Source organism: Triturus cristatus, chromosome 12 (assembly GCF_964204655.1).
Source record: "Triturus cristatus chromosome 12, aTriCri1.1, whole genome shotgun sequence".
NCBI classification, from domain to species: Eukaryota; Metazoa; Chordata; class Amphibia; order Caudata; family Salamandridae; genus Triturus; species Triturus cristatus.
In genome coordinates this window covers 521,251,801-521,279,530 of record NC_140595.1, presented here as the reverse complement: position 1 = coordinate 521,279,530, position 27,730 = coordinate 521,251,801, and the positions used below count along the sequence as shown (strand labels likewise).

At 45.8% G+C, this 27,730-nt stretch overlaps 1 protein-coding gene across 4 annotated transcripts in view; it reads right to left on the bottom strand.

Moving 5' to 3' along the window:
• The window catches only part of ADCY7 (adenylate cyclase 7), a 621,989-nt gene that overhangs the window by 19,557 nt on the left and 574,702 nt on the right, over positions 1 to 27,730 (bottom strand). For all 4 annotated transcript variants that reach the window (XM_085639173.1, XM_085639172.1, XM_085639171.1 and 1 more), the window contains 2 exons: positions 26,954 to 27,038; positions 2,629 to 2,787 (listed from right to left, as the gene is read on the bottom strand). In XM_085639173.1, coding sequence (XP_085495299.1) covers positions 2,629 to 2,787; positions 26,954 to 27,038 — 244 coding nt within the window. The remainder of the gene's footprint in view (positions 1 to 2,628; positions 2,788 to 26,953; positions 27,039 to 27,730) is intronic.

The window sequence follows — 27,730 nt, the reverse complement described above, 5'->3', positions numbered from 1 at the left end:
CGGGAAACTTCCAGGTTTCCGATGGCAGAGCCTCTGCTGGCTTCGCTGTCTGAAATTATTGGCCTGACCACCCATTTCATACCGGACTGCCAGGTCACAGGACAATAGCCCCGCCCTATTTAGTGTGTCTGACCGTCACTGTTTTGTCCTGCTTGAGTCCTCCATGTAAAGAATGGTTTACTAAGGTAGGGAAAACCAACCATGGCTCTCATGCACACAGAGGAAACTTTGTTATGCAAGCCTCTGTATACATTATGCATTGAGCTGTGCATGTGGGACCGCCGGCAAAAATGAATTTTGTTGGCACCCATTGTATTGCACAAGGTGTCAGTGTGGCAGATTTGTTGCATATTTTCAGTCACTGATTCATGTTACAGCAAAAGGGAGAAACCTGCTTTAGCTGTACATTCCCTCTAATCCTTTAAAGGCAAAGTGTTCTATTCTTCAAGTTTACTACTTGCATATTTATCACTTTTTTAACCTTGTGTGAAAACCGAATTCACACTTACATACTTTGAACTTTTGGCAGTGTCAGTTTTTTTTCTTCGTTGTATGCACGTACCCGTAGCATACTATTTCTATCCCTCCCTACTAATTTGTTCAAACACAATTTTGATTCCATTCGGTATGATGCATGCTAATTAAGAAAAGTGCATGTGAATTAAGACACTGTGGGATCTTTTGATTGTGGCATGAATCATACTTTCTGACTAAAGGTAAATCAGTCCATTGTCACGTTGTCCTCTGCTCTGTTTTAGTGTTTCTGCATCTGGATATGTAACTATTTACAGTTCCTAGAATTTCTATTTTGGTCTCTTAACCTCTCTTGATTGTATGTGTTTCATCCTGATGAAGGCCTAGGTGATGGATACACCTGTGGCCTGAAACATGCATATCTAATCCAAACAGTGGTTCAAGAATCAATTTACTAAGCAAGTGCAATACCTACAGACAAATACACATTATAAGCAACCAACCCTAACAATAATTAGTAAAAGAAATACAAAGAAGAGAGAAGAGAAACCCATATACAGAGTAATTATCAAAAAATAAGCAGATTTATTACAATTAATATATGCTAAGAATATTTAAGACACAGGCGCTCAGTACAATGTGCTGGTACAAAAAGACAATGTGTATTACAAACCAGACAAGTGACAAACGAAAAAATGTCATACAGAGGGAACAACATGAAACAAAATAATGTGTTCTTCGTTAATTTTCTGGCCATATATGCGTCAACGGCGTTTCGACCGCTCTGCAATCATGTGGTCATCATCAGGACTGGAAAAGTCAGTAGCGCGTCCAAAATTCTATTTCTAAAAAGCACTCCAACGTTTTATTTCTTTCAAGCGCTCGAACAGTGTTCACAAATGTTCATAGAGATAAATGCTGGGCAAACATGGCATAAATAGGCCACAGGGAAGAGAGATTTTCAGGCGGGCTAAATCTGTCCGCAACTTCTGCAGATCATGCTACAGACCAGGTGAATAAATCACCGATATCGCGCGACAATTTGGCCGAAGTGTCCACGTCTCTGCTTACAAAATCAGGAAGTATTGCACTTGCTTAGTAAATTGCTTCTTGAACCACTGTTTGGATTAGATATTGACTGCCCCTGGTTCAGGTGGTTCGGGCCGCCCCTGTGGCTGGTAATGCTGAAACATACATATGCCGTATCCTGTATTTGGTCACAAGTTAATGCAAATCCTCCTATTAACTGGCAGTTTAGTTTCAACATAACACTATCTTTTCCTCTTTCTTAGTCACAGTTTTATTCTCTCATATCTTATCCATGATCTAGCACTGCCATATGTTCTGTTCTCATGTGAATTAATTTGTCATGGTATTGTGAAAGTAAAAGGTTATAGTTTAATTCATTACGGTGTTTAGAAATGCCTAACATGTTTAAAAAATTATTACCTTTTCACTTTTTGATACACTGTGATTTGTTCTCACTGCCCAAGTTTATGTTGGAATGTTTATATCAAAAACCAGATCCATTTTAACCCAAAACATTGCATACTTTAAAATGAGTATGTACAGGCTTACGTAAACAAATATATTCAACCATTCAATGTCTATGTTTTTTCATATACCTCCTCCATACCCGTCACAGCTGATCTTTATTAAATATGGTTTATTCGACCAGTGCTGTATTTTTTAGATAAATGTATGAATATGTAAGAAAGTTGATATCACTACTAGTGCTTATCATATGTAGTTTATTTAATTGATTTCCATCTGAATAGTACACCCCCAGCCCAGCAGGAGTACCAACCACTGCAGATACGACAACCCCTTCCCTAACACCCCAGCCCACATAGATCACCTGTTTCCGCTGGTAAGGTGATACCACAGAACACCCCTTGCTTCTTACAAACATCATAATGTCACCACCTATGTTAACATACATATTCTTCATTCTATTGTATGCCCCTCTTTTGTTTTGTATATATATTGTCATTCCATGCTTGACCAGAAGACACCCACTAGAATTTGGGGAGGAAATGGGAACTGTTGAGAAGACACAAATTCAACATGTCTTCCCTGAAAGAGACAACGTATATGCAATACAACAAAAGGGAGCTGGAAGTATCGAATAACTACAGCTGTAAAAGTTTTTACCTCGTTAAAATTATTGTTGTTGAGAAAATGTGCTGCGACATGAGCCGGGAGAACATTCTCCAGCAAGAGTCGAGTCATATTTTCCATGGTTTCTGTGTTCTCATCTTCTTTCTTAGACTTGTTCTTCCACAGGCAGTCGAGTCTGCAATAATAGTCAATCTGTAAAGAGATGTTGAAGTAGTGTGCTATAACTAAGATGAAACAAATCATACAGAAAGAAAAATGTTCAAGAAAATTAGATGAATTGGTGCAATTTGTAATTACTGATCAAGGGAGAAATTTAGAGTTTCAGGTTTAATTTAAATTTTATTATTGAGTGCGAACAAAACGTGCACATATCAGAAAATACCGATTGATTATGATGATTGGATGAAACAGATTTGTTTTAAAGATTAGCCTATTTCTCGAATAGATTCAAGGACGTTATAATAAATTCAGTTTTCATTACATTTCATTAAAGAACACAGAGGCAGATCCCTAAGAGTTCGAGGCCCAAAGCTGTGGAACACCCTGAACCTGACATTTGAGAGTAAAACTGATCAGAAAACTCCAGAATGTATTTGATGTGGTATGTGTACAACGTGAACCTAGCTGAAAGGCAGAAGAGTGCTCTACGGGGCTAAAGGCAAGCCTAAAGTCAGTGAGTGGTAGGAGAGGGAGCTGGTCCATTGGATTGTTACTGCATTGTGATATAGTGCTTTTTAAAGATCTCTTGAAAACGGAGCTATTCAGTCTGGTGTCTAACAAATGTCTAGACTGTAAGACAGTGAGCAAGGAGTAGTGAGCCACCTATGACATTTGGTCAAACTGCTGCTACCTGCCAATTCCTGGCTACTTTCCTATCACCTGAAGTGCTCTGAGCTAACTAGAAGTTGATTATTGCACTCCAACATCCCATGAAAGAAAGAAAGAAAATATTCCACCTATCGTGCATTTTCAACTATAGCACCATCTAGTAGCACCTACATCAGTGTGTCAAAAAGAGAGGATAGTTATAAACACAGAATTTGCACTCATTCAGGTCTTTCAGCTATTGACAGCACAATCTGCTTATTCACAATAAGATGCTCATTAGCATATTAGGGATATTTGCAGGAACATTTTATAAGAACCACTTTTATTTTATAGATAGCATACATTTTCTTTGTAAGGTGTTCTATTTCAGAAATCACATCTTTAGCTCCTAATGTATTATAGTAAACTTTATATCCCTTAGAAAAGAACAATTGCGAAATTGCACTGTCACTGAATTACAGTGGGTTCTGCAAATACTCAAAGCCTACAGGATAGAATTGTATTTATTTTTTAAGAATTCAGCTTACTTTGCACCTTATAGCCTTAGCCTAGGAGGCACTGACCTTACTACCTTATGCCTTTAGCCTTATTAGCACACTGGAATGTTGAGAGCTCCATTGAAGACAATGGAGTGCTCTGGACGCCTAATGGCCCGTAGAAGCCTGGAGCTCCAACATTCCAATGTTGTCATGAACAACTGTTGCTGTGAACAAAGGCCTCACGGAGACCGAGGGGATTGCAACTTTGTTTTATTTGTTGGAACATTCTGCCCTCTAGTGGTGGAATGTTCAAATAGACTTTTAGCACTCTGTAACTGGGCTATACCGGCGCTAAGGCGGGCTACAAGCCTTTAGAAGACATTAGGGTGTCACATACACAACGGTTGCATGTCAGAATAGCATAGAGAAAAATATAATTCCTAAATATCGTTTACAAAAATGTTGTAACTTTGCATATAGATTTTCTATTATTAACTCCTTCGAGGCGTATTTTTGCAGATCATATTTAGGCCACAGTATCTATTTTACATGGTATTTCCACAAATATTCTGTTGCTACACCTTAAACACTACTATTTATCTCATGTTTTGAATTTGGCCCAAACATAACTTAAGATCGTCCACAATTCACTTGGCTTGTTCATGGTGTCCTTTCATTTCCAGTAGTTATGGAGGGATTTCTAAACTAGAATCCCTGGGCTGGTTTGATAAATTACATGACTTGTATAAATAGTCGGATCTAATAACTGGGGAAATAGCACAAGAAGGGGATCAGATGGTGAGTACGATTATCATGGGTAGATAATTAGGAATATTCAAAGTCAAAAACTGTTGAAAAGGAAGGGGAACAAATTTATTGACTGAAACAGAAGGTGGAGGAGAGAGAGTGAGGAAAATAAATAAAATGTACTGGAGTCAATTAACTCTAAAGTTAAAATAATTTGTAAAATTGCAAGTAGAAAGACTAGAATGAGAGAAACAGCTAGGAGAGGGAAGAGTGATGATAGTGTAAAACAGATGATGTAGTTAAAAGTAAAAAGAAAGTAAGGGACTGGAAGTGAATTTTTATGGGGAGACTAGGAGGGTGGACCAAAAAATAAATAACAAGGTAAATCAGAAGTGGTTTGGGTAATGGTCTAGCATGTCTGTACAGTTTGCGGCATTTGCTATTCACTCCAGCCTTCTAGTGCTGGGTGAGGACATAGCAACTTGTTTTTCTTCAAAGAGGTTTCGGTTTTGAGGTAACTTGTGATACTTCCCCTGAAATCCATAATGCATCTGGATACACCCTCCAAACCACCACCAGGTTTGGACAAGTCTTGAAGTACTCAAGTAATCTAGTGCTAAAGACTTCAACTTCAGGTTGCCGGATTGCTTCAGATCTGACGCGTGCTGAGAGTATCAGGATGAGGGTGTTAAGAATTACTCCGGTAGGGGGATGGTGTAGAGAACAAACTTTTTAATTTCTGCCCCAGCTGTAACAAGATCCCTTGGTCGGACCAGCATTTGGTCCGTGAGGGTCGCCTCCAAAGGGACCCAGACGAGACCACCAGTTCAGCCTGTAAAGGCTTTCAGTGCATAAAGACCATCAGTCACCAACTGGACCGACAGGTTGTATCACAAGTTGCAGCACTGAGGCTCTTCCGAGCCAACGTCCAGGAAGTACAATTTCTTAAGGAAGCCAAAAAGCCCACTGCATGGGCATGCTATGCAGCTAATTGGAAAACATTTTTCCGTTGCTGTAACAGCCTTAAAAAACAGTCCTTACAGGCCTAAGTGTAGGACATTATTTGCTGCTTGCTGCGCTTACAAAAGGAAAGCATAGCCTACACCTTCATAAAAATAAATACTTTGGGAAACAAACACATCCCAAAGTCCTTTTTGCCAAAATATGTTGAAGTAAGGACAGAGTGAAAGTTGTGGGTAAAAGGTTTGAGGGCTAGGGTTTAAAGGTTTAGTGTATACGGTAGAGGGTACAGGGATTAAGGTTATGGTGTTAGGGATATAGGGTTAAAGGTACAAGGCTATGATTTTGGGTGTAGGGTTAAAGGCTTGGTTATATGGATTTAGTGTACAGGGTTACTTTGTTCGGGTTTAAGGGTTAAGGTTAGGGGTTACGGGCACAGGCTTAAGAGTTAAAGGTTGGGGTACAGTTTAAGGGTGGGAGTTAATGTTATAGGGAACCCCTATTATGCTCCCTTCGTTGGCTTCCCATAAAAAACACATGTGCTCTTCAAACTTATGTGTTTGGTCTTCAAATCACTGCACGGGAAGGGACCATGTTATCTTCAAAACAAACTGCAGCCTTATATCACGGTGTGCCTGCTCACATCCAGTGAGCTACTACTGCTATGCCTCAAACTTATCCACACAGCTAGATATGGTGGCCGCTCCTTTTCTTTTTTGGCTCCCAAATACTGGAATCAGCTACCCTTGCCCCTTCGCTGACCTAATCTTCTTCAAGAAACTCCTGAAAACATGGCTGTTCGATCTTTAATCACCGTATGGAATTGTGACCTGTATCTGACTGCTTTGGCGCCGAGAGATCCCCCTAAACAATATTTTGTTAAGCCAGTAGAAATCAGAGTACAAATGTGATCTGGGATTACAGTAGTGCGAGATGCTCAGTTTCAGAGCTTTTGAAGTGCTAAATGTGCACTTATGAATAGTTTAGAATCACTAGGGCGTATGGCGGGTTAATGTGACTAATTATTTATTATGATTTACGAGAATGGCCTTCATCTACTGCCGAGTTGTTTATAACTGGTTTTAGATCCGTGTTTTGCAATAAGGCTCATAGGCAGACCCCAGGGGACCTCAGAGGCATGTGCATATCCAACATAATTAGAGTAAGTTCTCTAATGTTAACATGACTGGTTAGGTGACTGTTGCATAAGGGACTGTGGTTTTAGAAGCCCTGAAATGACTAAATGTCTAATGGACTTAGTGTGTAGTCTATGTGTTGCCTGAGTTTGAGACACGGTACTTGTAACAACTTGTAACAACCAAGGAAGCACACTAGTTAAGATTCCTCTATATTCATCCAGCTGCCACAAGATTGTTATAACAATAGAAGATTAATAATAACAAGATCAAAAATGATTAATCATGACAGGCCCCATCTGAAACCTGAACAAAATAATTCCTATTCAATTTAGTACCCCCCTAACCTCTCTAAAAATGCCTCTAAAGTTTTTAAGCATAACCTACTTAGAAGAAACCCAGAAACCTTAATTTTAGACCCTTCCTTCATTATAAAAAAAGGCACTATTATTAACGACCTTATATTCTTCACTTCTAAAATGGCTAAATGGCGCAATTGCCCTAAACAATTTGCTGAAGGTACAGGAACTGAGGCACATATTACTTATGGCTCCAAGATGCTAATAACACCCTCTCGAAAATTAAGAGCAACACTAAGTATAACATGCTGCAAAAATCACACGATTCTCACCCAAGCCGCCAACAAAGATCTGGAAAAATTTTACGAATATTTCTCAACCTCAAAAGAACACGTCCTTAACAGCCCTCCATAAAAAATCCGCCAAATAACAACTTGCAAACAATCTCCCCTCACAGGATTCATTCTACTGTGATTGTAAACGTAATTGCTAATGAACCCCAACAGTCGAATCAATCTGTGTGGATAGAAAACAACATTGCTAATGAGCACGAACAGTTGAAAAAGGATTCCAGTAGCTCCAAAGCTATCAGTAACAGCGCACATTTATCTAAATTTACATTACCCCCCCCCCCCCCACTAACCACAGAGACCTCCGCTTCGAATCAAGCCCCTACACCGATTCCAACCACCTACTGGAAACAGGCATTAGGAGGGAGTCAACAGTCTTGGACCAGGATAACGGGAGATGTACTCATAGGTCCATCACTAAGAAACGCGAAACAGCAACAAGATATAAAGAAAGCCAAACAGTAGCTCCAATCCACCAGAGTCCATCTATGCCAGCATACCATCATGGTTACCCATACATCCTCCTATCACTCCTCAACCTACAATGGAGTCTGAAAATCGCAGTGCTCGTCACCCAAGGATAGAGACTGACAATCCCAACTCGCAAGCCATCAAGACGTATAAAGCCATGCAATCCGCTATTAGAGACATGAAGAACCTTCTACTCTTATCTGAAAAATGTCCAGCGAAATTGGATCTACTACAGATATCCACTCACGAAACCCAGAATAAAGTAAATTCTATCCCAATGGTAGTGGCAAACAGGCTATTCTGTCCTCGTGATCAACTTAGTTATCTAACAGACAATGAGATACAAACCCTATTGCTATCATATGAACCATCCCCCATTCCTCCGACTAATTTCGATGAACCCAGTATTCAGCCGGTCCCAACTAATGCATGCAGGACTGCAAAGACTAGCCATAGAATGCTAAATCTGAACAACCTAAAAGTTTTTTTAATAATTCATTAAAAGCAAGATTCGCCAACAATCAAAAAAAAAACACATTCGGTGTATACTACTAAATTGTTAATCAGCAAAGAAACATGTGGCAGACATAGCCAACCTTATGCTAAACCAGGAAATTGACGTAACTATACTAACAGAAACATGGCTATCTGACGCTTCTTCCCCATGCCTCGATCTACTAGTCCCCCCAAACTATTGCATTATGAGACTAGACAGGACAATAAAAAAAGGGGGAGGCATCGCCTGTATATATAGATCTGACATTGCCATAACGAAAATACAATCTGACCCCCAAGAGTCTTGTGCATATCTCCGTATGTCCTTAAGATCCTCTGACAATCAAAACTGCAAATTTCACACTTTCTACCACCCCCAGGCAAAAATACCGGGTTCTTAGATCAGCTGATAGAAATCATCACAGCAAACTCTTCTCCTCACTCCAATAATATTTTCTTGGGAGACTTCAATCTTCATTGGGAGGACCATACGGATAATCAGATCAATTCACTCAAAGCATTCCTCGAGGATCAGTCGCTGGTCCAAGAATGTCATCTTCCAACCCACTCCAAAGGCTCTACCCTCGACTGGATCATAGCTAAAGAAAAAGCTATTGATAACATTGAAATCACCTCCTGCTATTGGTCTGACCATCACATCGTTACCTTCCAAATACCCTTTATGAAACCTAAAGCCTCGTCACAACCAATAAAACCCAGAAAATTGATTAGTGACACTAGACGGCTCAATATGGATAACATCGCAACGCGCTGTGAGACAGGACTGCAACCTCCTAGTAATATGGTGGACATTAGTGACCTCATGGAGTACTACAACAATACAATGGCGAATATTATTGAAGACATAGCCCCTTTAAAATTCAAAAGGATCCCTGACAATGAAGAAAGACGCTCACTCAGATCCACAGAGCGGAAATGGCGGCAACACCCTTCCTCAACCCATCTAATCCAACTAAGATAGGCCAGAAAAGCATACAATAAAAGCATTTTAAACTAAAAAAAAAAAAAAGACATTTTCAGGAACGAACTGGATAATGCAAAAAAACAGACCTAGGAAACTATTCGATCTGCTAAAAGATCAATCCAATGAAACGGAATCTGCACCAACAACTACAAAATCAAATATAAGCAGTGAAGATTTCTCCTCCTTCACTGCCAAAGCCAAATCGATGGAAGTGGAGCTCAAAAAAGCAGCTGAATGCCTTTGGATTTCTAAGAGCACCCCAGATGAGCCTCAATCTCAACCAGAGCTGGAAACGCCTAAAAATAATGCTGGATGGTCTGAATTCAAGCCCATTAATGATCTAGTCATTGCAATGATCATTTAGTCCACTAAACCAAACAATCACTACAACGATCCTCTACCGGCAAAGTGTTGGTCTACAATAAACCATCTGCTCATCCCCTCATAGACAAAGATCATTAACGCTTCGCTAGCACATGGCTTAATACCGGACTGCCTATAAACAGGGCAAGTCACTCCAATCCTAAAAAAACCCAACAGAGAACCCCGCTGACCCTAACAATTTCAAACCAGTAACAAACATTCCAATGCTAGCCAAAGTCCTGGAAAAATGTTGTAAGAAAGTGGGTTTCTGTTGCAGTAACCCCCCCTTTTTTTGCCTAATAGCTGATGCACTTTTCCTTGTCGTTCCCTGGGCTCCTGCCAATCAGGTGCCCAGGGCCTGTGTTCCTTCCCTAAAAACTGCCTAACAGCCAAAACCCAAATTGGCAAACCCTGGCCACATGTCAGCCCCTGGTAAATGGTACCCTAGGTACCCAGGGCCTTGTGACCAGGGAAGGCCTCTAAGGGCTGCAGCACTCATTGTGCCACCCTTAGAGGCCCTGTACCCTAACACACACACACTGCTCTTCCAGGCTGAGTGTCTGGATACAAGACAAAACAGAGTCGACATGGCACACATCCCTGTGTGCCATGCCCACAACCTACACTGCCCTGGCATACATCAGCCACCCCTCTAGCTCGGTGCTCTATGCCAGTGGTGTGGGCACAGAGGCAGGAGCCCTGTGCCCCTACAGTACCCAGGTCCATTCCTGGGTCCTGTAAGTGCAGTGCTGCCAGCTAAGAGTATATGGTGCTGGGAGCTTGTCAAACACGAACTCCACAGCACCATAATGGCAGCACTGAAGACTGAGAAGTTTGGTATCAAACTGCTCAGCACATTAAATCCACACCGATGCCAAAGTGTGATTTAATGTACAAAGCACTACAGAGGGCATCTTAGAGAGGCCCCCTGAAACCTAAACCTACAATCCACGTCTGTTCTGAGGCTGCCTAGGCTGCCACACAGCAGACATGTTGCTGGACCCCTGGGTAGGAGAGCCCCTACTCTCCTGGGTCTGCAACAATGCACATCCTGGGTGAGGTGCTAAATCTCCTCCCCCAGGAGGGCAGGGGGAAGCTTCAAAGGCATGCCGCCTCTGTGAGCTTCCCCAGGCCACTGCAACCCCCCACTCTGGCGGGAAGCTTGTCCGGAAACCGCAAATAAGGACAGGGGATGTGCCAGTCTGCCAACCCCACCCCTCAGGTGGGGAAGGCGAGGTGAAGCACATCTCCGGGCTCTCGCCATCTTGAAAATGGGAAGCCCTGCCCAATCAGGACTAGGCTCCTGCCCCCTCCCACAGGAGAGAGGCAGGATAGGGGGTGTACCCACCCCAGGACAGGGACCCATTGGCCCCTGCCCTTCACCTACCTGTAACGCCCCTAAATCTAGTATTTAGGGGCACCCTGAACCTTCCTTCCCCAGATTCCAGATTCAAAACTACAAAGAAAAGCAAGAAGAAAGAAGACCTGCCCTGCAGCTGCTAAAAAGAGGAAGACACCAACTGCTTTGGCCCCAGCCCTACCGGCCTGTCGACCCTCGAACCTGCTCCTGCTCCAACCCGGCATCTCTTGAGGCCAGCAACCTCACAAACCCTGGAGGACCTGGCTACCTTTTAGCTCTAAGCCCCTGGGACTCCCATGAGTAGAGGCTCTACTCAAAACCTACCTCTAATCCCTGGCAGCAGGCCGGAACCACAAACCCAGCACACTCTGCACCAGCCAAGCCTGGCCAGTGCCGGAGTGGACAAAGACCACGAGGACGACCCCACGGCGACTGTGACCCCGAGTCCGGCACCCAAGAACCTCCCTCGACACTCCTGAAGGAGCCTGCAGCCTCAGAACAAGGTGCCCCTCCAACCGCGATCAACAGAGGGTAAGATTTCCCGACACCAAAAGGCACCCCTGCACGCGGCGCCCCACGGCCCCCTGTGCCCAATCCCGGGGTACCTACCTAACCTCCAACTACCCAACTTACCTCTCGAAGTGGTGGTGGCACCTGAAGAATCCTCGTCCCCGAGCTTGCAGTCTTTTTCCAAACCGGAGATTTCCCATTGAAATCAATTGAGCGCCCGAAGGCTCAAAAGCACCCTGCACCCAGCCGCCCGAGTGGCCCTGGCAGTGAAACCTCTACACCTACCTACTTCCCCACTTGCCCTGAGTAAGTGACCAGGAGCCCAGCTCCCACAGCCGCGTGGCTTGCAAGTCAGCAGCCACCAACCAAGGCCCCCCTATCCCTCATAGGATAACATTGGGCCTAACTCACTCTGCACCCGGCCGCCCTAGAGTCGCTGAGGGTGAACCAACTGTACCTACCTGACCCTGGGGGACCCCTGAGTCTACGCCCAGAACCTCAACTCTGCCAGTCGAGTACTTACCTCTAAACAGATAACTCTATTTTCTTCATTGGGTAACATTGACTGGCTTTTTCCTGAAATTTCTTCTAAGTGTGGACTTTTCAAATCTTAAAAAATTCACCAAAAATCAGCCGAGTAACGAAAACGAAATTACTCACCTGCTCTTAGGTGAGCTCCCAGTGCTGGATCTTGGTGCCCAGCACTATCTCTGAAAAATACTTACAACTGTACTTACCAGTAACCCAATTTTCTCCCATAGGAAATCATTGACTGTTTTTCTGTGAAACTTCTTCTGTCAATTTCTGCAGTCTTTAAATATTCTTTAAAAATCGTATAATATCTGAAAACGTAATTACTTACCTGTTTTGGATAAAGGTCCCAGTACTGAGTCTAGGTACCCAGTACTGGATTGCAAAAGTAACGAGAACATACTATACCTGTAACTTGCATTTTCTGCCATAGGGAATCATTGACTGTTTTCTATGAAATATTTTTTAAGTGTCAACTTTTAAAATAGCTAAATATTGTTTAAAAATCATCACAGTAATTAAGTCGACTTTCATCACTTGATTCTAAGTACTGACCCAGAACTGAATCTAGGATCCAGTCCTGGAATTCCAAAAGTAATCCTAAAAGTAATCTGTGGCAAATAACATGAACCTTCCATTGAACTCAATGCATTATTGTGTTTAAAATAGTGTTGCCTATTGCAACCACTTGTAACTGTTTACAAAAGTCAATTGCATATTGCAAAAGTATTTATATAAAGCATCTCATTCTGAGAAAGTACATTTTAATTCCAATTGTTGGTTCTAAAATAAAACAAGCCTATATTTTTTATATATAAACCATTGGCCTAGAGTTCAGTTATTGAGTGTGTGAGACCATTTGCTGACTGAGTGTGTACAAAAAATGCTTTACACTGTCCTCTGATACTGCCTTACTGCTCGACCAAGCTACCACTTTAGAGAGTAAGGTTATATCCAACTTTAGCCTCTGCCAAACCCTTGGGGACTGTGTACTCTGTACACCCTGTACCTATTAAGGAACAGTATATACAGAGCCACTTTCTCACAAATGTGTACAACAACAATTGAGCCAACATATCTCTGAGCCAACATATCTCAGAATTCAATCTGTTGATTGACTTCCAATCAGGACTTAGACCAAACCATAGTACGCAAACAGCAATTCTGCACATCGTGGAAGACGCTCTACTTGCCCTCGACTGCAACAAAACATGCCTTCTAGTCCTGCTCGACCTTTCTTCGGCATTCGACACGGTAAACCATGCTAAAATACTAGATCGCATGAAAAATAGGATGGGTTTAGATGGTACGGTCCTAAGATGGTTTAGTTCATTTTTAGAGAACAGATCGCAAAAATTCATAGTCAACCAAACATTATCAGCTTCATCCAGTAATGTGATTGGAGTTCCTCAGTGCTCAACTCTATCCCCGGCGTTATTCAATCTGTACGTCGAGCCACTCACAAAAACCTTACAACAAGCAAACATCTCGTTCCACATGTAAGCAAATGACACACAGCTTTACATCAAGATCACATCGTCAGAAGAGATAGGTATCATGAACCAGGCATTAAAGAGAATCCTCCATTGGTTAAGCAGTAATCACATGAAGCTCAAACCACATAAAACCGAATTCTATGTCAGGACTGGAGGCGAGGATTATGCCTTCTATTCCTCACTTTATTACTCAGCAGCCAATAGTAAAACAACAGACTACATTTCCCATCAAACTCTGGGGAAACTGTAGTCAAACAAAAGAACCAATCGGCACTGTCCATAGTCCACCAATAGGGGTCCTCCAGCACCCAGATAGTCTGCCCTCACTGGTCCTTCCTCCTCTTTCTTCGCTGCTCAGCAGCCGAGCTAAGTGTTTTTCTTTTCTTATGAGTCTTTCTGTGGTAAAATGATGTGCTTTACTACTTGTGGTCTTAAAACTGTAGCGCTATTACCCTGTCAGTAATATTGTACAATTTGTTGGTTTATTGCGAGTCTTCGTGTGAGACGCTGACTGAATTTTATGTGACGAGATTTTGCATGTGGAGCCTGTTTCGGTTCTTGTGAGCGGTGCGGGTTTCCCCCGCGCTGATTTCGTTTTGCTTATTGTCACGGTTTATTGGCGGGCGGTTGCCCGCCCGGTTGTTGAGACCGCGGGAGCCGATCTCCTACGCGGCCTGTCTGGTGTCCCTGGTTCCTCCGCCCGTCAGGGGGCGCGGTGGATGTTTCTGCGGCGCGCACATTTTAAACCCTGAAGGGTCTGTGTGACGCGCCGTACAGGGAATCTGGCCTGAGGCATTACGCGAGCGGGAAGTCTCTATCAGCTATTCTGAGACTTCCGCTCGTTGTACAGCGCTTACGCTCCACTCTCTGATAGCATCGGTGGAGTCTGTATTACATATTTACATTCAAACGCCCGGTTGGGTCTGTATTGCACTGCGTGTTTCTCGCTTTGGGGCACCTGCCCAGGCCATTATTGTCCACGAGACTTTCTGTATCTTTACTTTGCCAGACTTTGGTGCCAGGGGCTCCCACCCCCCCCCCCCCCCCCCCACTGTTGCTAATTGCGAGTCATCTCGCCCATCTGCTGGCTGTCTCCCAGCCTTATATTTTGTGGTGGAATTTCTTAGCGTCTGAAACCCAGACCTTTTGAATACGTGCCTTCTAGGCTGTGTATCCCAATCATCATCATGGACTTTGAATACGATGATGATTCCCATGGAGGGGATGATGCCCTGACCGACCTCCAGTGGGATGAGGAGTTTTATGAGGCGGTGGACACCTCAATTTACCGCGCTGTGGGGGAAGCTATGGCGCCCTTAGAGGACCGCCTTACCCAGCGCATTGATCAGGCGCTAGCGCGCTTCGTGACTCTGCCGGGGGTCCCCCCCCCCCTGCAAACCCTCCCCCTGCGCCTTTGGGGGTGTCCCCCCCCCAACTAAACGTTCACGCGACACAGGTATGGACCCTTCCGCCTTTGACAGGCTTAAACAGGCTTTCCTGGCATCGCAACCTCTTCTGCCTCTGGGGCAATCTCCGGTTCCCAAACCCTCTGGTTCCGCTGATCCCGGGTTAGGTCCTTCCAACCCTCATGATCCCTCTACTGCCCCGGCCACCTCGGATATGTTTGATCCTGATGACATCGTTCATCCTCGTTCCTCTGACTGGGCTCCAGCAGACAAAGTGGCTGAGTACGTGGCTATGCGTATTCGGAGACCCCTAGAGAGGGAGGCTCGTAGTTGTTTAAGGGCTGAGTGTCCTCGCCCCTCCTTGGAGGGCAAGGTAGCGTTGACCCCTGAAATTGACTCCCGCATGGCGACTTTCTTACAGAAGTTCATGCGTGATCCCAAGAAGGGGATCGATAGGTCCTGGCGGTCCTGCCAGGACAAGCTCCTGGATGTCCTGGGCCCGTTGACTAAGATCCTCGACATGGCGGAGGAGGCGAAAGCATCTGGTTCCCTAATTTCCCCGGAATCCTTGTCGGGCTGGGCCCAGAGGGCCATTGTGTTCCTGGGCAATGCGAACTGTGCGATCTCTACTGAACGTCGGCGCTCTCTTTTGATTAAGGTGGACCCCAAACTGGGGGACCTTGCGGATACTGAAGCCGGTGCAGTGGCCCAGGGGGGCCTGTTTGGGGAGCCCTTCGTGAAGGAACGGGGGAAGTTTGTCAACACGTTTACTTCCTTGGATAGGGCCCAGTCGACTATTCGGAAGGTCTTCCCTCGGGTTTTCCGGGGGGCCGGTCGAGGCAGGGGCCGCTCGTCCGGCCGGGGTTCCAACAACCAGCCACGTGGACAAGGCCCCGCTAAAGGACAGTACCAGGATCAAAGCCGCTTCGGCAACTTCTACCCCACGAGAGGCAAACGTGGCAAAGGACGAGGCTACCGGGGAGCTGCTACCTCTTCCAACGGTGAGTGTACTCCCTTCTTCCCTTCTAAAAATAGGGGGGCGGCTGGGGAATTTTTTCCAGGCGTGGATTTCTGTCACGACGGATCCCTGGGTTCTTCAGACCATTCAAGGTTTTCGAATAGAGTATCAGGGGACTCCTACCCAACGCACCAGGCCGCGTCCCCTCTTGTTCTCCCTCCACGACTCCGCTTTGGTAGACGAGGAAGTTTCCTCTCTTCTATCCAAGGGGGCGATCGTTCCCGCCGACCTTCACCCGCGGGGTTTCTTAAGCAATATTTTTCTTGTCGACAAGACAGACGGCGGCAAGCGTCCGGTGATCAATCTGAGCAGTTTCAACGAGTGGCTAGTATACCGCCACTTCAAGATGGAGGGTATCCATCTTCTTCGCGACGTGTTGCGCCCCAACGATTGGATGGTCCGCCTCGATTTGAAGGACGCCTATCTGGTGATCCCGATCTTCCCCCCCCCATCGCCGTTTCCTGCAGTTCCTTTGGCGCGATCAGGTTTTCGAGTTCGCCTCCCTCCCGTTCGGCCTCTCGTCGGCCCCTTGGTGCTTTACCAAGGTACTCCACCCTGTGGTGGAGTGGCTAAGAGCTCGAGGTATTCGGATGATTGTCTACCTCGACGACATCCTGATTATGGACGTCTGCCCGCGTCGCCTTCTTCATCATCTTCAGGTAGCGGTAGATCTCTTGCAAGGACTGGGGTTTGTCATCAACGAGTCAAAGTCCATGCTTTCTCCTTCACAGTCTCTGACGTTTCTCGGGTTCGTGATCGACTCAAGGTCTTCTTCTCTCAGCCTTCCCGCTCGGAAAATTGCGAAGATCCGTCACGAGCTACGTCGTACCCTTGCCAGGGCTCAGGTGTCCCTTCGGGACCTGGCGCGAGTGGTGGGCTTGCTTTCCGCCTCTATACAGGCGATCTTTCCGGGGCCCCTGCACTACCGCGCGCTCCAACGCCTCAAGGCGTCTTACCTCCGCAGAGGGCTCCCTTACTCACACAAGGTTGTCTTGGCAGGGGAAGCCAGGGACGAGATCCATTGGTGGCTGCAACACATGGAGGCGTGGAATGGACGCGCCATTTTTGGTTCCGCTCCAGATTTAGTTATCGAATCCGACGCCAGCATGCAGGGCTGGGGTGCCAGGTGCGGCGAGTTTTCCACAGGAGGTTTGTGGTCTCAAGAAGAGCGCAGTTTGCACATCAACTGCTTGGAGCTCCTAGCGGGCTCCTTCGCCGTTCGTTGTTGGACCAAGGATCGCATTCAGTCTTCGGTCCTTCTCAAGATGGACAATATCTCAGCGGTCCGCTATATCAATCACCTGGGAGGCACCAGATCCAAAGCCCTCTCCGATTTGGCGGCCAGCTTTTGGCAGTTCTGCCTGGAGCATCAGGTCGCTGTGACAGCAGAGTATCTCCCGGGTCGGGAGAATTTGGTGACGGACTTTCATTCTCGGAATTTCAAGGATTCCAGTCTTTGGAAGCTAGACTCCGGAGTGTTTCGCCAATTAAACGAACTTTGGGGTCCGCTGTCGATCGACCTGTTTGCCTCAAGGCTCGACCATCAATTGCCCCGTTACTTCAGTTGGAGGCCGGACCCTCTGGCGGTGTCCACGGACGCGTTTCTCCAGGATTGGAGCCTGGAAACCGGATATGCGTTTCCCCCCTTTGCCATGCTGGCTCGTGTAACGGCTCAGGTCCGACGCCAGGGAGCAGAGCTGGTAGTCCTCTCTCCTTTGTGGAGGGCTCAAGTCTGGTTTCCAGTTCTTCTGGAACTTTCCTGGGATTCTCCAATCCTTCTCCCCCTGTTCCCTCATCTTCTTCTCAGTCCCGACGGGATACCCCATCCTCTGGTTCTGCAGAACTCGTTACGTCTTGTCGCGTGGAGGATTACCGGCGACGCTGGGAAATCCCGGGCCTTTCGGCAGCAGCTGGGGACCTCATGGCTAAAGCATGGGCAAACAGTACTGTCAAGCGTTACAAATCCGCATGGGGCCGATGGTCCCGTTGGTGTCTGCGAAGGGGTGGCAATCCCATGGACACGGATTTAGTTCACATCCTGAATTTTTTAGCCCATTTAGCGTCCGAGGGCCTTGCTTACCGATCCATTAACACCTTTCGTTCTGCTATCTCGGCTGGACACGTGCCGGTGAACAATTCTCCGGTTGGCGAGCATCCCCTAGTCTGTAGACTTCTTAGGGGCATTCGGCTTTCGTTGCCTCCGGAACCCCGTTACTCAACCTTATGGGACGTTAACCAGGTCCTCAATTTGTTCCTTTCCTGGCAGCCCAACAGGTTTCTGTCCAGGAAGGAGCTGTCAGCCAAATTGGCTATGCTGCTCTGTCTCGTATCTTGCAGACGGGTTTCTGATGTGAGAGCACTGGATATCACTTCTAGGATGTTCACTCCTTCAGGGGTGACCTTCACTCTTTCAAGGAGGACAAAGTGTCACACAAGGGTGATTTCCTACCCGGAATTCCCGGATTGTCCCAAACTGTGCGTGGTCCGTTGCTTGAAAGCTTATGAGGAGATGACCGAAGAGTTTCGTCCTCCGGGGGAGCGTCAGCTCCTAATTTCTCTCCGCAAGCCCTTTCAGGCGGTTTCTTCCCCCACCATTGCCAGATGGGTTCGGTGGGTTATGCAGGAAGCAGGAATCAACCTTAGAGAGTTTGGCGCCCACTCGGTTAGAGGGGCTATGGCTTCCAAAGCTTTCGGTTTGGGTGCCCGTTTGGAGGATATCCTCAACGCAGCGGACTGGTCTTCGGACTCCACCTTTAAGAGGTTTTACTTCAAGCCTGTGCTAGATATGGCTCACCTCGTGGTGAGCAGGCTTTGAACTAGCATAATCCTCGCCTCCAGTCCTGACATAGAATGAAAAATTTCCTAGCTAACGTAACGGAAAGTTTCAATTCTATTAAGGACTCGGAGGCGAGGATTATCCCGCCCTAGGGATCATCTCAGGATTCCCGCCCCGTATTTCAGTAAGTAACACATTTTGGGGTTTGTGGAATTGCTTTATTGTTTGCTTTGTTCTATGCAGTATCGTGCTGATATTCTGCCGGCATCTGTTCTCTTCTTGGATTGATGGTTCCTTTTGCCTCCGTAGGGTCCGACTCCAACAAACAAGATGGCTGAGGAGTTCGGCTGGAGGACTTCGCGCTCAGAAAGAGGAGGAAGGACCAGTGAGGGCAGACTATCTGGGTGCTGGAGGACCCCTATTGGTGGACTATGGACAGTGCCGATTGGTTCTTTTGTTTGACTACAGTTTCCCCAGAGTTTGATGGGAAATGTAGTCTGTTGTTTTACTATTGGCTGCTGAGTAATAAAGTGAGGAATAGAAGGCATAATCCTCGCCTCCGAGTCCTTAATAGAATTGAAACTTTCCGTTACGTTAGCTAGGAAATTTTTCATTCCTGTTGATTTCCCCCCAGAAAAGCGATACGAACATCCTAGAATGGACCAATCTGATCACGGCACTAAACTGTACTCCGAGGATTGTTGATTCTACCAAATCCTTGGGAATTGTACTAGACAAAAATCTGAACATGCTATCACATATCAATATGATGGCAAAAAACGCCCGGTTTCAATCAAGTTATCTCAGAAAACTGAATCCTTTTTTAAACAATTCTGACCTGAAAATGGCAGTCCAGGCACTATTAATATCAAGGATCGAGTACAGCTGCACAACTCTAGCTGGTCTCCCCAAGATCTCAACAGCCCCTCTGAAAGCCTGTCTCAATGCGGCCACAAGACTTATAACCGGCTCTAGAAAATGCAACTGCATCACCCCCCATCTGAAGGCGCTTAACTGTCTGCCTTACGAAGCAAGAATAAATCTAAAAATAGCATGTATTACTCACAAAGAGATACATTACAACACATCAGTGTACCTAGCCCAGAAAATCACACTATCAGGAGGATGCCGTCCCTCCCGGAGTCATAAAGACCTACTATTGAAACCGCTCGTTTCCGTAAGAAAATAACTTATGACCGAGCTTTCTCGGGTGCAGCCCCTAGAATTTGGAATGCTCTTCCCCCGAACATTAGGAGAATTTCGTCCATTTCCACTTTTAAACATGAAGCCAAATCTTTTTATATGAGTAAATATCTCCCATAATCTCAACAGTCACTACATTTTCATTCATCCGCCAAGATCATACAAATGCTAATTCTCATCGAACTTTAACCTAGTTGTGGATCGTACATATGTACATTAAGCCTTAATGTTTTTCTCAAAAACAATGTACAACTACTGATGTTTGATGACTTGACTATATGTAAATGTAAAGCGCTATGATACCCTACTCTGGGTCATGTTCGCGCTATATAAAACACCAAATAAATAAATAAAAAATAAAATGGTAAGAACCTTTGCCCTGATAGCAGGAAAGATAGTGAAGAGAACTTGTAAAGAACTGAAGAAGCACAAGGCCTCCATTTTGAGACTGATTTGTAAAAAACAAAACCGTTCTAGTATAAATCTGTAGAACGGGCTGTCTATGAAGTGGGAGGCCTCACTGACTCAAATCTTTAATTTCCTAAAACAGCAACTCTAGACAGAGGCACACTCAAAACATATATTTATTAATTTTAATATTTTTCTTCATGCTGAGGATAAATCCTAGACTTCTTTTCTTTTAGGGCAATTTCAAAATTAAACCAATTTACAAAGAATCCATATCGGCGTTCCTAATAACATACCCCACCCCCTTAGTGACTATAATATCACTAACATAATGCAGGGCAAGCAGTAGCTATAAAAACATAATACCTTGTTTTTATTTATTGCATCACAATGCCCTTAGTTCATTTCCAAGCATGGTAGATGACAATTACCAAATTTGATGGTGCTCAAGTTACTGTTACCAAATGTATTGATACTCAGTGTATCTAGCACATAATGAAAGAATGCTGTGTTTTCCCACCCTTAGATTCATTACTGACGTGTATATCAGCCCATACTTCAGGTGCATGTTAAAATCACTAAGTGATTCTGCCAACTGCACTACAAGTCTACAGAAGACACGCATGAGCTAGTGGCATTGTAAATGACAATGCCTTTTATTTATGTGTTTATTTAAAAACAGATAAATAAAGGGAAGTGCCATTTACAATGCCAATAGCTTGAACTCTCGCAAATGCGAGACTGTTGGACTTGGCCCATATTGGGCACATTTTTTCGCTTTTCCCCCTAGCCTTTTACCATGTGTGAAGTAATACCTGCTGCGCAATGGCGTGCGCAGATTTATTTGAAATTTTGTGAAGAAATGCTACTTTTAAAATGGACGCCATGGCTGAGTGCTTGTGCCTGTCTGCCGAAGCTGGGTTGCCAGTCTAGTTGTTTGTTTCCCAGCAACCCCAGCTTTTGGAGGGAAGCCTGGCACCCAGGGTGCTTTACACCTCCCCCTAGGCCAGTTAGGACCAGTTTCCCCAGACACTTCCAGAAGCTTCAGGCACTGTCTGGTAGGTGGGGTGAGGGGCGTATAAATAGCGGCGCTGGGATGCCATGTGCTCAGACAGAGCGTGGACTTGAATGTGAGGGGGGACACTGCCAGGAGGTACCGCCGCATGGGCCTGTGTGCTGGCCCCTGTGCCCAACTGTAACCCCTCTGCTGTCCACAGGGCTAGTGAGAGCCCCGCTGCTGGAGTAAAGACTGCTGTACCAGGAGGAGTGCCACGTTATAGAGGATGACAGTTCCTAGGAATTGTGGCCCTGTTCTGATGAGTGCCCACTGACTGCTGATCTTGCCCAGTAGTGCCTGCTGCTCTCCTGCCCATCACCTCTTGAGTGCTACAACCCTGCTTCGTGGCACCTAGCGCCGTGGAGCGCTATATTGGACTGGACTGCACTCCCAGGAGGTGAGGCGTGTGGGCGCTACGTGCTGGGGTGGGTCCCTGACTGCCTGCCCGCACCCTAGTGCCTCGTGAGCGCTATATTCGAGGCGCCAGAAGAGAGCGGTATTTCTGATCCCTGGAGCTGTGGGGCTTCCTAGCGCTATATTTCACTGCCCCAGAAGGAGGGAGGAGCGAGTGACGCCTGCGGCACTGTGAGGCCTGGGAGAGCTGTTTATTTTAAAAGGAGAGCGGGAGCTCACCCCGCGTTCGTGCCCCCAGGAGGAGAATCCCTGATCCCAGCGGAGCCCCCGTGTGCCCAGGAGGGCCCCGCGTTGTAAGGGAGAGCAGGTGCCCACCCTGCGTGTGAACCGGGAGAGCGGCCCGTTTAGAAACCAGCGGGAGCCCACCCCGCGGTTTTGGCGCCTCTGCAATTATTTCAAACTCTGCGGAAGCCTACCCCGCGGTTTTGGCACCGCTTCATATTTACAACGTAATGGGAGCCTACCCCGTAGAGTGGACCTTTGCGGGTGCCCACCCCGCATTTGTGCAGTTGCGCGGGTGCCTACCCCGCAGTGGTTTTTATTTGAAAGCGGGTGCCCACCTCGCGTTAGGAAATTGTCAGGAATCACCGCTGCAACCCGGGTTGCACCGCAGAAAAGGGCCTCCGCGCGGCGACCCGGAAGGAGTGCAGACTGCCTGGCGTGGGCGGGGCTGGGGCAGGAAGCGATTGCGTGACAGAGCGGGGCTCCCGTGCAGTGTGAGAACTCCGCAGTACTGTAAAGTGTCTGGAGCCTGCCACCGAAGTCCCCGGGGGGGAACTGGGTGAAGCCGGAAGCCAGCGACGGTGCTGCGGGGCTCCCGTGGTGATGAGGGAGCCCCGTGTTGGCCGAGTAGCGAGGCGGGAGCCTACCCTGCACTGACCCAGCACCCACGTCGGTGGAGACTTCGCTCCGTAACAGGTGGGGGCTCTCCGTGAGCGGAGGAGAGCCCCGAGTGCAGCCGGAGCCCTGCCGGCTCCATGTCAAGTCCCGGGCCCCAGGTAAGGGACCCGGGTGAAAAGCGGAGTTGTTGCCTATGCAAGGTTGCGGGAAGAAGCAGTGTGCCGCCTGCAGGGCTCCGTGTGATGAGGGAGCCCTGCCGCCATCATAGGAGTTTGCTCGCAAAGAGTCCTGGTGAGTGAGGGGCTCAGTGGGGGGGGGACTGGAGGTGGAGGGGGGGCAACAGGGCACAGTGTCGGTGCCCGCCCCCCGTTGGTCCACCTCAGGAGACACAGGGAGTGTCCGTGCCGGCCTTGGTTCTTCAGCTGCCCCGACTGGCAGTGGGCAGCTGCAACGTGCAGCCATAATTGTTTTGAAGCCCCCATGGGGCTCCACCACGGACGGGGCCATAGTGCCCCGGGGGCTACCCAGCGATGCCGCAGTTGCGGGTCGCTGCAACGTGAGGCATTTTTCCCTGAGCCTCGGGTCCCAGGAGGGGACCCCCAACTGACCGGTACTGTGTAGGCCATACAATTTTTGCATTCCTGTGTCCCTGAGTGGGGCTCTCTGGGCGCGGTGGCGCCAGAGAGCTGACCTGCGACGTTGGGGACACTTGTGTGTGCCATCCTTCCCTAAGGATCGCTAGGCTGAGGGTCAGGCCTTATGTACTGCTATGACTGCATTGCTGTTAATGTTTTATACCCCTACTATGGCCTAATGTTTTACCCTTCATGCCCATATTCATGCCTAATGGGATGTATGCTCACGTTTATGCCTGTTGATAATGTCTTACGGCCTATAACGTGACCTACTGCTTTCCCCGCGGGGTTGCCATACTAATGTATTCTTATGCCTAATCTATTCATGCCTAATGTCTTCCTAAATGGTTGCAGTGCTGATTTGGTGCCTGACGTCTTGGTTATGTTCGCAGGCCCACTTGGATTCATGTAATGCTAGTTTCATTCTCGGCCTAATGTAAATGGGGCTTTCTTTGCTAATGGCATGCATAATGTGTTGTTTATGCCAAGGGAATGCTCACACTGCTGATGGTTTTATGCCTAATGCTCTAGGCCTTATGGGTTCTGACGCATAATGAGTTTTCATGCCTGCTGTTATATGCCTACTGTTTTCTGCCTACTGACAAAGCCTGAGGTGTTAGGGCACGTGGCAATGCCTACTGCATGTGATGTTGCCTATTGTGATGCCATGATGTTTTCGTTGCAGGATGGGTGATTTACGCCCTAATGACGCCTCATGCAGATGTTTATGCCTAATGCTATGCCTAAGGTGGTGTTCTACCCCTAAGATGCTAATATGTTTATGCAAAGTGGGCCTTGGTCTTATGTATAATGCACTTATGCTCAGGATGATGCCTAATGCCTTCCCCTAAAGCTGATGGACTTTACGTTTATTCTTTGCACTTACCTTTATCCTAATTGTACCTTGTGTTGGTCCTGGCTGCGGCCCGATTGGCCCTGCCTTGTAAATAGTCCCCCCTGGTTATGGCTACCTAGTGCCAGTTGGCACGGTGTTCACAACTGTGATTGCATCCTACTGTGTTTGATTTAATACACAAGTTATTTTTCACCTAAACTGGTAAAACATTTCCTCCAGAGTTTGGCCCACCCGCTCTGCACCACGCTACCCCGTTTCTAACAGAGACCTATTGCATTGCAAATGCATTAGGAGAGAGCGTGTGCTGCCTTTTCCTGCCGACAAGAGCTGGCAGGACAAAGCTCTTTGAGAAAATAGTGCTCGGAGGCTGTAATTAAAGGCTACTGAGCAACAGCACACGTAACAGGGGATGTCCTCATGGGAGGTTCCAAAATGGGAAAAGGTGGTACTAAGGAGGGACTACTAAACCTATTGACTAATGAAAAGCCACAGTTTACAATGGACAGTGACACAAGCCAATGAAAAAACTGGGCGGAGAGTGGGCGGAGCTTCACGTCCATATTTTAATACAGCGTGCCTTGCAAAGCAACACATGCGCTGTCCAGGTTCGACCTAAACTATCCTTCTATAGAGAGAGAAAGAGGAGGCCAAGATTCTGGTTATGAGATTACACAGTCACAATGATGATTGGTGGACAATGGGAAATGTGGAGGAATACAGAAATGTAGATAAAAGGTTGTCACTTGACAGGGGTGACGAAAAGCAGAGACAAATATGGGAACCGAAAAGGAACAGAAGTCAAGATTAAGAGAGGATCCAGATGGTGGAATTTCATTGGCCTAGGTTGGAATTCTGAAACAAATCCAGAAGGGTAATGGAGTAGAGCACAAATACATTTAGATTAAAGTCTGAAGGGAAATCAAGATGATGGGTGGGAGGTAGGTGCTGAGAACTCTTGTCAAGCAGATACTAAAGAAGGGGGAACATAAAAAGTACAGGGAAGCAAGAAATAATTACTATGTTTTAGAGATGACAGCGGGAGTAGATATGAGTTGAGACTAGCAGGAAAGATGGAAGAAAATGATTGGGTCACTGTCTTTACCAAATGGACAAACTATGGAAGAATAACAGAAGGAGAAGAAGGAAAATTAAAGGCTGACTGATTATCCATCATTTAGACAATGGAGCAGATCAAGATTGGAGAATCCTTTGCTGCACAATAAGTGAATACTGCATTACATAAAAGAAAGTTTTCGACAAACAACTTGAGTGACAGAGACCAAATACAATTAGGGGGCCAATGAGGCTGGAAGGAAAAACTGTGGGTTGTAGAGTGCAAGTATGGGAAACAAATATGTTGAATGTCTTGAAGGAAGTGAGATAAATGACAGAAAGAACTGGAGAGGTGGAGATTTAATGTATGGATAAGGACAGCAAGTATTTAAAGGTAAACTTGGAATTAGCGCCTGACCTGAAGAGGACTAATAACTACAGTCTTTTACTCAACACCCATCCTTAATGAAGAGCTGAGAAAAAAGCCTGGAACAGGTGTTATTTTATTTCCCTAGCCCAAGTGTGTGGATTCAGAATGCACATGTAAAGTAGAGCCAAAACAGCTAATCGTTCCTTCCATAACGCCCATTTGTCCAGAGAGATGGGAGCAAGAGGAAAAGCCAACGTGGAGTCCTGCCAGCATCTCTCTTTACAGGAGGTCTCCATAGTAGCTTTGATGCCTCTTTTTATGTTTACCTGAATAATAAGTGCAATCTGCATTCCAATGCAGGGCACAAAATCAACAACTAGGGCGGGGACTGGATGGAAGGGTGTGGCAGAGCGCCCCAGCTGTGCTCAGATAGAGCAGAAAAGGAGGAGCAGTGCTACCAGAGGTCCTCTAGAGCAACATACGGCTTCCCAGCTGAATTTCCTTGGAGTCTCAAAAAGTGCTCTGCATCTTCTTGCTTTGCCAATATAGAGCTTGAGCAGGCCAATGTCACAAAGGATACAATGGGAAGCAGGCTACCCACCAGTAGAAACGAAGTGACTGGTAAAGCATGTGCAAAGATAATGCACAGACGATGGAAGGGTTGCCTGGGTGTTGCAGACTGATGTGCAAAACACAAATGTCAAAAACGAAAATACAAAAATACCAATTCATCATTACAAAATGTATTGACTAACAAGTGGGTAATTGCAGTGAAAAACATACATTGAGGATTTCTTAATAACGAAAATAAATGGCATCATCCCCAACTATGAACTTTGCAGTAACGACTAGCATAACCTAAACCCATGGCCAATAATGACAAATTGTTTGGTTTTCTTCTAAACTATTTATTTTCAGTGTTAAATTCTTCTTTTCATTTTAAACTTTTTGAATTCCTCAATTTATTTTTTTAGATTTAATTTTTTTCAAAATCCTTGCGTATCACAACTTTTATTTTCAACCATTTTCTCCCATGAGGGTTTTAGGCGTTCAAACTTTCATTTCTAATCATGCCTCACGTCAGAGGTTTTCTTCCCCATCAGATGCAAGACTTTGCATTAATCTACATTGTACCCTAGTTGCCTTCTCGCAGACCACTTTTCCAGATTTTTATAACTCCAATTCAATTATTCTCTCTCATTGAGGTGGATTGATTTTTAAGACTAATCTTCAATTAATCTACACGTAGGCTTAGCTTCCAATCCCTATTTTCTGCAGTTCCCCTTTAGAGACACATCTGTATCATGCTTACCTGTCTTGATAAGAAAACCAGGGTTACATAAAACAGTGAAAGGTAAAAACAGGCCATCATCTGTGGGTTTTTCATAACTCCAGCACTGAAATACAAAATAAAAATAAATAAAGATGTCGATCTCATTTTAAGACACAATTGTGGAATTAAATACATTCCGATCCAGTATGTTGTCTTATCACTTGAAATGTAATGTTACATATTTATTTCAAATTAACTTTTCAGCAAATAATCAAAAAGATGAATGCACTATGAAACCCATCTACTTCTGTTTCCACATAAAAAATACTACTACTGTTTTAATAATTGCAGAACAGGAGAAAAATTGCATGGCAAGATAGACAAAGTCATCAGAGGGACAGAGTACTTTGGTGAATTTCTCTGTATAATCGCATCAAAACGTTAGCCATCACCTGCTCCTCAAATCAACATACCTATAGCAAAATAATAAAAATTAATTATAGATACATGAGTGGCCGAATATGAAAAGACATTCCTGGCAGCATTGCACAAACCTCATCTTTAAATACATTCTATGTATTGTTAGTTGCAACGATACTGGTAATAAGACAATATTTCTTGAAGTCTTTTTATTGAAATCCATTCACTCGGGAGCTCCCACAGACCCATGCCCGCACCACATCTTTAACCTCGGAAACCAAAGGATCGGTCAGGAACTCACCACCCTACTCAACCCCGCAGCATTTCCCAATGCCTGGAAACACACCGAAGTCAGACCACTACTCAAAAAACCCTCCACCGACCCCAGTAAACTAA